This window comes from Fusarium tjaetaba, assembly GCF_013396195.1.
Source record: "Fusarium tjaetaba strain NRRL 66243 chromosome Unknown NRRL66243_c0000191, whole genome shotgun sequence".
Taxonomy (NCBI): domain Eukaryota; kingdom Fungi; phylum Ascomycota; class Sordariomycetes; order Hypocreales; family Nectriaceae; genus Fusarium; species Fusarium tjaetaba.
The window spans coordinates 73,183-82,300 of record NW_023501387.1 but is presented as its reverse complement, the minus strand read 5'-3'; the positions used below and the strand labels follow the sequence as shown (position 1 = coordinate 82,300).

General features: G+C 48.1%; 2 protein-coding genes across 2 annotated transcripts; both read right to left on the bottom strand.

The window, feature by feature from the left end:
• Positions 1-2,363: 2,363 nt before the first annotated feature.
• FTJAE_8730 (general amino acid permease) lies at positions 2,364-4,052 on the bottom strand (the record flags this gene model as incomplete). The annotated part of the gene is made up of 3 exons (XM_037355578.1): positions 2,364-2,499; positions 2,555-2,666; positions 2,714-4,052. The coding sequence occupies 3 exons, from the start codon at positions 4,050-4,052 to the stop codon at positions 2,364-2,366; spliced, it is 1,587 nt and encodes a 528-aa protein (XP_037204223.1).
• Positions 4,053-4,907: 855 nt separating this feature from the next.
• FTJAE_8729 (tripeptidyl aminopeptidase) lies at positions 4,908-6,745 on the bottom strand (the record flags this gene model as incomplete). Its single annotated transcript, XM_037355576.1, has 3 exons — positions 4,908-5,099; positions 5,153-6,209; positions 6,267-6,745. The coding sequence occupies 3 exons, from the start codon at positions 6,743-6,745 to the stop codon at positions 4,908-4,910; spliced, it is 1,728 nt and encodes a 575-aa protein (XP_037204222.1).
• Between the last annotated feature and the right edge of the window lie 2,373 nt (positions 6,746-9,118).

Sequence of the window (9,118 nt, the reverse complement as noted above, 5' to 3'; positions counted from 1 at the left end):
TCATAATTTCTTCATCCACGCTGTACGACTCATGCCATGTAAGCCAACCCACCTGCGGATCTTGTTCTCGGCCTCATCGCACAGATGTTGTCAAACCAGAAACAGTGTAGTAAACCTGGGCTTACGGACCGAAACTCTATCATTGCTCGATAGTTTCCAAGGCGAGAGGGGGAACGTGTCACGCTTCCCCATAGCCCGCGAGTCAAGCCATTGATCGTCATGGCCCTCTAATTAACAAGTTAATCTTCTTTGAGGCTATGCTTGGGGGATTTGCAAAAGCTGAAAAGGAAGACCACAACAAAACCTGTGGCTGAAGGTTGTACATGTGAGCTGTATCGTGTCATTGTTACATGGGGCGTTCGGACTATGCTAGCCGTGTTTCACGCGATATTCTTGGTAGAGTTCGACGGTTCGTGTTGGTCCTATGCGCGTTGTAACCCTTCAGGCTTCTGCATTGAAGAGACAGCGGCTGGAGGGTTTCGATATGAGCCACTGAACTCTCGTGAGAAGTGAAACGAAGTTAGAATATCCCCTTAATTTGGTGTTTTGTCGTTGGAGGGGTTGCGGGGGAGGGGATGTTCGTCAGTGGCGGTTGAGTTGACTTTGCAGGGCGCGGGAATACCTGGGGAATTGGAAGTTAAACTGGAGGTCGTTACCATTAGAAATCAGCCCGTTCTAAGAATATCGTGGGAGAGCTGCAAAGAAGAGAGGTGCAAAGGAGGTTGATGAGAGACGTCTGCGGTTGGGAGGGAAGTATGCTTCCGAGTGACATGCTTCGAGCGTTCCGACAGCCCGAGCTGGAAAATGCCGTTCTCTTTGTCTTGACGGACACAACGACCAGATCATACGTTTCGTCGAGCCTATGTTGGTACATTTGGCCGAGTGAATCTTGGCTTCCTGAAGGAGTATACACTGAGGCGCTGCAGAGGTGTGAGGCTATTCCCAGGCATTCAGCTCATGGAAGAAGCCGTCGTACGACATGGTCCCAAGACTTGCATAGCCTCAGTCATTGACATGTACGCCAAGTCACAATTGCGTGTCTTTTGAAGGGTCTTTTGGAGAATTGCGATCCTGTATATTCCCCTGAGGGAGTGAGCGTAAGACAACTTAGGATTGCCATTCGAAGGGGAAAAAAAAAGAATTTGATGGTTAATCATAGCTTTAGGCTAGTCATTATTGGTACCTAGGCGTTGTGTCAGAAGTCTTACTGCTGGAGAGCCCTCCATTGTGTATGCTGAGCTGCTCCCCTGAATGAAGCGACAGTCACGTAACTCCTCAATATGACTTGGCCTGCTAGGTGCCCCCATAATATAGATTAGCTCTAAAGTTCTAGTACTCGATAAGATAGAGACTATGGCTATCATGTAGGCTTAAATCATCTCCCGAAGCAATGCCAGAGTGTTACACGTCCACGAGGATTTGAGACACTTTGATCAGGAGCGTGTGCAATCATTCATGGCCACCCAATGAAGAAGAAAAGAGCCTAGAATGAAACTGTATTTCTTGTAATATGATTGATTCATATAATACAGGCCTGAAGACCTTTGTACGTGCTGATATCAACGAGTGTCATAAGAGCTTCAGGGGAGGAGGATTGCAACTTGAGCATCACGCATAAGCAACTGCCTATAATGCCCACGGACTTTGGTAAAGAGTATAAGAAATAAGCTTAGATAATCGTGTAAGCCTGAATTTAGTAGAGGATTCCGATGCAAATCATGATCGAGAAGAGTCTCCTGGATGCTCCTCAAGGAAGAGCTCGACGCAAGGATGGTCACCGTGACCAATACCTGCGATTTAGCAAGAAAATACGTTCAAACTGGAAGAGATACCAACTCGAATAGATGTGAATTTGTTTTTAAAGCTAATCTCGGGTGTAGTTCAATAGGAACGCATTCCAAGTGCAACCTGAGCCCCCTTTTACAGATAGTATACTTGACACGAACTCATCTCCACGGCCACAGTGCCGGAGTCAGCAGCGGCAATCTCAATACACATGCGACGGCGAGGGTATAAACATGAATGGAGATGGAGAAGCGAAGGTAAGCGCACCATGGGTGTCGAGGCAGACCGAAATGGTACCAGCTGGGTAAGAGTCTTGAGAGACACGCTCCCCAACTTCGAGAGCATCGTCGAGTGACTATCATAGGCCCATTACTATCTTCGACGCTTGCTAATACAAGATTATACGCTAATATCAACCCCTCAGGTGCAGTCAAGAAACTCCAGGGCTTCTATCCTAAGTGACAGGAGGTTCTGGTGAAGTTGGTAGAGTTTATACAATTGAGTATAGATTTTAGTAGACTCTAGATCAGGAGCTTCTGGAACCTCAGCTTGCTCTCTGTGTCCATGCTGGTCCGAAACTAAGCAGTCACCACTTCGTGGTCCTCCTCCGACTTCCTGAAAGCATCCTGAAGGGGTATCTCTGCTAAGGGCACGACCTTTGTCTTCTTGACAAACTTCCATATCAAGTACGCTGCGGTAACGAGAGGGATATCCCTACAGAACGATTAGTATGGGAAGAGATTTGGTCTCTGGTATCGGGACCACTTACAAATAAGATGACACAAAGCCAACCGGATCCCAGTTACCCCTGGTAAAGACACGGAATCCGCCCGTGAGGAGGATGAGCAGTGTCATGAACAAGCCGGCACACGAAGAATAGACTACTCTGATGTTAGGTAAGCTTCTATAACTTTAGGCTCACACTTACAAGTCCAAGAGTTGTGCCAGGGCAGTTTTTCGATGGGAATTCCTTGCTTTTTCATCGCAAGGCGTAGACGAATGTGGTTCAACAAGATCGATGCCCACGAGATCAGGACTCCCGCCGCTGTTAGGTCGACTAACCACCAGAAAACAGTCATAGCTCCGTTGGAGAGACTCATGAAGCTGAGGAACATGAAGCAGGTGAAGAAGAGCACGCAGACATAAGGCACACCCCACGCGGTCGTGCGGAGGAAGATCTGAGGTGCCTGTCGCTTGAGAGCCAAACCATAGAGAACACGGGTACCGGCGAGAAGACTCTGATTTGAAGCAGACCACGCGGAAGTTATGACAACGGCGTTGACGACGGAGGGAATCGCAGGGATGCCGGCCGCGGAGGCTGCGATGACAAAGGGGCTTTGACCTGCGGCTCCGGACTGGTCGTTTAGTCTCTCGTCGTCGCTTCTCACAAGCATACCGACAATGAGAATGGCCAAGATATAAAAGACCAGAATTCGGATGAAAACGTTCTTGCAAGCCTTGGGGATCGCGCGCGCAGGATTCCGCGTTTCGGCTGCAGCCATGGCAATAGATTCCACGCCTGCGAAGGAGAAGACGGCGCTGGTCATAACAGACCAATAACCAAGGAACTGGCCCCAGCTCCCTGAAGCGATGTATTCAACAAAAGGTCCTGGGTCCTTCCAGTACCTGAAGCCAATGCGTTCTGTGCCTGGGACGCCTCCCAAGTTGATAACCAAACCCAGGATAATGAGGAAAACGACCAAGAGGATCTTGAGAAGGGCAAACCAGAACTCGACCTCGCCGAACACTCGGACGAAGCAGAGACCGACGACTGTGGTGAGGACGATGAAGATCATGATCCATAGCGAGGGATTGATATCGGTCCAGAACTCGAACAATACACAGATGGCCGTGATTTCTGAAGGGATCGACAGAATGTTTCCGTAGACCAGATTCCATCCGATTGCGAATCCCCAGGCGGGATCAACAAGAAATTCAGCATGTCGCACAAAAGCTCCTGTCACCGGCAACAGCGCAGCGACTTCTCCCAAGGCGAATTGCACGGCGCAAACTACGAGACCGACAGTTGCATAGCCAAGCAGCGCGCCGAGAGGACCACCAGTCTGAACAGACTGGCCCAGACCGAGAAAGAGACCTGTACCGATAGCGCCAGCAATACCCAGCATAGAAAGATGCCTCTCGTGCAGACCTCGCTGGAGGCTCTGCTCCTCGGTGGCCGTCACAAGATCGCCATTGTTGTCGTTCCTTGCCTCCACGCCCATTGACGGGCTTGCCTTTCCACCAGCAGCAACAATGTCGGCGCTCATCTTGACGCCTCCCGATCTGGTTGGTGATGAAGATATTTGATAAGTGTTGATCGTGGTCTTGGCGGAGAGAAGTCTTCTATTTACGAGCTCAGGGAGTAAGAAAACTTGTGATATTAAACCAGGGTGCCAAAATAAACCTGTCTAAGATCTTGCAAAGATCTACTAGACTTGCCTAGATCTTTTCATCACCTCCCTTTGCGAGGCGAGAAATGTCTTATCGACGCCATCACTTGAGCCAATGGTGCAATCTGAGATTGACTGGGGGGCTTCGGACAGTCAGATACGGATACCGGCAATATTCTTCATGGTTGCGGATGTGATTGCTCTTTTGATCTATGGCGTGGTTGAGGGAGTGGGTTGGGACTCCATTTAATTGGAATTTTGCAAAGTCTAATCCTTCTAGAATCTGGCGATCTATCTATCGACACGCTAAGTTAAAGCTACTGTACTTCTGCCTACCCTACAATACCTGAGATGTGATGCTCAACTTCATATTGGAGGAGCATTAATAAGGACAGCTGATAGCTATTCAGGCCTGTTCATGAATCGTAGGATAACGTGCCATAGCGGAGATAATGTGGAAACAAGCATTGATCCAGCTCTCGATCGCTTCTTGTTAGCACAGCTATTCCAGCCGTAGATCATCATCAAACATCCGAGTTGAGCTGCAAGTAACAACTTGTCGACTTTTCTTTTCACAGGAACATCCAATGATTAAGCTTGCAGCAAGGAATAAATGTATACTTTTAATACTGTTCTACTAATTTATATCTGCCCAGAAGCCTTGTTTCATTTTGAACTGCACAACAAAAAAACCAAACACACGCAGACAAAAACCAAGAAACCCAGCACTACCTACAGGAGAATCGGAATCTTACGTTTTCCGGTGGGCTCTGGCCCTTTCCCCCGCATGCTTTCGATAACCTCAAAGGCATTAAGGCCTGGCTCGCAGGTGGTCTTTGGTAGAGGTAGCTCTCCAGTGGTGAAATATCTCCTTACAATCTCCCCGATGCGAGGGCATCCATAGGGGCTGACGCTAGAGGCATGCTATAAGTTTCTGTTAGTATCACCATCAATTCAGGACTTGGTATTATACTAACACCAACACCTCCACCAACAACAAGCTGGCTCCCAGGAAATCGCGCAGATATCTTCCGGGCATGACCCAGGGGAGTGATCGGATCGTATTTTCCGTTGATGAGAAGGATTGGGTTCTTTGTCTCGACTCTTGAAAGGCTTGTAAGATTTATCGGCTCAGCTGCGTGTATCCACTGAGAACACACCAAGCGAGGGAGCAGGGCCGTGAGGTAGAAAGGGTTATCAAGGGCCTGATCGCCTTCGTGTAAAGGAGGAAATTTGAGAAGTTCCTCAACAGTTTCAGGACGGAAAGTTGTATCACTGCACCAGGTCGATAGATGGGCAAGTTCGAATTGGGGGTTCCATGGAGTTGCTGATTTTGCGAGGGGATCAAGATCAACCTGGGGGCAATTCGAACGATTGCCGTCCAAAGCGGTAGCGATCAGTTCATCCATCATGTAGTAACCTTGAAGACCGTAGAGAGATAAGAAAAACCAGGCATTCAGGGGGAGTGATTTAAAGCGGCGTAAACCACCCCCAACTCCTGTGCAAACCATGAAAACACGATCGAGGACCTTGAGGAATTCATCTCGGTTTTTGGGAAGCTTGGTAGCCGAGTGACATGTATTATTTGGAGCTGCCATGCACAAGTCGTAGAAATGATACAAGGCCTTCCCGGCATCTTGGGTCGCGTGGGCGCCGAGGTTCTTAACATAGTCGTCGGCGAGCAGGTTGCCTTCGAGAAGCATGCGTTCAATACGGTCAGGAAACATACTAGCCAGAACCTGACCTAGGACCGTGCCGTACGACATACCCCAGTAGTTGATGCGGTTGCCTTCACCTAATGCCGTGGCAATTTCAGCGATATCTCTGGCGACGAATGCAGTGCCACGGAACCTCCTAAGATCCGTGTCCTTTGCAAGGAAAGATTCCGTGAAGGTGCTCACATAATCCCAAGCATCCCTGAGTGACTGTCCGGTCTCGAAATCTGACGAGTTCTGAAAGGCGTAAAAGAGCTCTTTGAGCATTTGCGACGGAAATCCTTCACCACTGGGCGGCACCAATGTCTTACCAGTACCACTAATTCGAGGTTAGATTTGACTTCACCTAACTTGAAATAGCTGGGATATCACTTACCGTGGATCAAAACTGATTAAGTCGTATTGTCCGCCAACAAGCCTGCTGGCATCCTCGCGGGTGTAAGCTCTCAAGTCGTCGATTCCGGAAGCACCTGGACCACCAAAGTTGAGGATGATGCTGCCTTTGGGCGATTTCTCGGTCGCTTTGAGCTTGATTAAATTCAAGGTCGTAGTGTTGCTGCTGTATTTGCCTGTATAGTCGAGAGGAACAGTGAGATTACCGCACTCGAATGCCTCGTTATTTTCCAGATCCCCGTAATCTTCCAGATTCTTGGAATCTTCCACATCGTCGCTATATTCCACATCCTTGTAGTTAAGTAGGCGCAGGTTGCACCGGGTCCATCTGATGCTATTGTTGGGGGAGATGTTGTGAACGTCTCTGGGAGTATCAGGAGCGTCATCTTTGGGCAGAAATGTAGCATGTGTGCAGTGCAGGAACAGGAACAGGTGAATGGGAATAATGCTTATGACCTTCATGTTGAATAGGGAGGGTGAAGATGTGATGCTGAGAGGGTGGTATACTGAATAACGTTGACAAAACGATGAAAATGTGCGGGTTGTTAATGATTGAATGGGTTGAGAGATGTGTGTAAAGGTCCAAGTTTGTTTACCAGGTGTCTGACTTGAAGTTGTTTGACTCCCAGCATGACAATGATGGAAGGGGCCAGCAACAAGTTACGTCAGCCGCGACGATGAGTTCGGAAGGAGTTGAACACTCTGCCTCCTCTAATGCCTAGAAGCCCTTGGGGAGTTGCGACCGCGGCGCCTGAAGAGTAGCCCCTTAGCTTCCAAGCATTTGAAAGCATCAGACATTAGAGCACGCAACCCAGATAGATACAGAATGATTGAAAGCAAAAGAAAAGACAATAAAAGAAAAGAATTCGGGACTTTCTTAACGAGAATTCGTACAAATGCGAGGATTCGAGTTGGCCCAAGCTTCATCAAATGTGCTTATGGTGAACCCCTTTCCGTTTAACTCGATATCGTACCAATACTAATGACAATGGTAGGAAGCACGGTCGGTGTCAAGCTACTCCCACTTTCGAGTCAAGGAGGGATCAGATCTGGGAATGGGCGAGATGGAGCCTTCCATAATTCCGCCTTGGTTTTGTGCCTTCAGGTCATGTACGGGTAGGTACCTTAGGTACCTAGTATTTGGTAGCACGAAGCCTGGGCTGGGACAGGCGGAAGAAACTCACGGGCCAAATGCGTCGTTCGTCTCCAGCTGTGAAATATCCTTCAATCACTACAAGCCAGGCTTCGTCTCATTGTCTCCTTGTAGTCCACAACTTCTTTCCGATTTGACCCACGTGCTTCAACAAAAGAACCTGGCACATCCAGGATATCTGTTGAACCCGACCGAGAGCAGAGCCACGGTGTCTGTTGATTGCCACACAATACCTTCGCAAGCCTACAATAAAGGACTGACATACAGAATCCATTCTTCACAGGAACTCTGTGTTTGATAGAGATCAGAATTGAAGATCTCATCAAGTCCCGTTGCACCACTGAGCGCTCACGTATCAATTGTGTAGGAATGGGATGGCGATTAAAAATGTAACTAATGAGAAACTCTGCTGCGGGTCTTTTCCAAGAAAACAAAGTTGACAGAACAACAATCTTTCATGAAGAACCTGCAAGTCATCTATTCCAACACTTGAGTTGTAAGCTTGTCTTGCGTACAGACTTCTCCGAAGCTTAGTCCGGAACCGTTGGTATTGCCTCCACTGGCGAATAGACATTTCCCTCCCGACTTTCCCATCCACTAAACTCCCTGGACTTGCAAAAATCCAGCTGCGAGGCCACGAGCCAAAGGCTGCTGGGAGAGATCCATGTTGCATGACCTAAACCTCAGGCTCATCATCATACGACCAAAATATACCATGCTGAGACTTCTCATCCCAGAGCCCCGAATCCTCTACCTCGTCATTGAAGGCCATTTGAAGCCCGCTGCCTAATGTGAAAACGCAGCATGACCTGCAAAATATTTTCAGCTTGTGGAATCACAAGTCAGAGGGTTATACATACACCGCAGTTGCGACGCCAAGGAATGTCTTTACGCAGCCAACAAGCCCACCGAAGGGGACAAGACAGAGACCCATGTTTGGCTGTGTATAAGCTTTTCAGATTGGAGAGGTTCGACAGTGGAGAGGCCGAAATTCGTTGCATGGGATGGTGTAGATGAGTGCGGGTTTCGAGCGCAATCGCAAAGGGAATTTGTGTGTCGAGAGGTGATTGCTCGGAAGGAAGAGAGAGGCATGAGGGTTTATACTTACTTGAAGCCTGAAGATAAAAGTTTTACACGTTGGGGGAGAAGTTTTCAGAACAAAGGTCTTCATATTAGTGTTTAACGACGGAAAGCCAAACGGATCAAACTTTGCATTCTGTTTATCAAGGACCGCAGTTCTGTAGAGAATTGGCTGAGTTATTTCGAAACTCACTGCCATGTCGAACAAAGAGTCACAGGACACACGCATATTGAGAGAAAAAGCACTCTATTTGAAGACCCTGGCGTATCCCTATGCTGTCTTGTATTCCGAAATGCTGATGATCCAGAGCGCCGGGCCTGTTTATAATAGAAAGTCTGAGGGGCAAAACCTCTACTCTGTTGTATAAAAAGAGTTCTTGAGCGACGGCTCAGGATGGCGAAGATGGATCTAATGCTCCGTTCAAGGTCTTGCAGATCTCCCAATCTACCCACCGAACGCCTCTAAGCGTAACTCTGACGTCGCTATGCAGTCAATGAAAGACAAAATGAACGATAAAAAGAAAAAAAAAGGAAGAAAAGAAAAGGCCGTGGCCTCATCCACCCAGTGTCGTGTATGGTCAAGAAGAAACTCTATTGGCTAA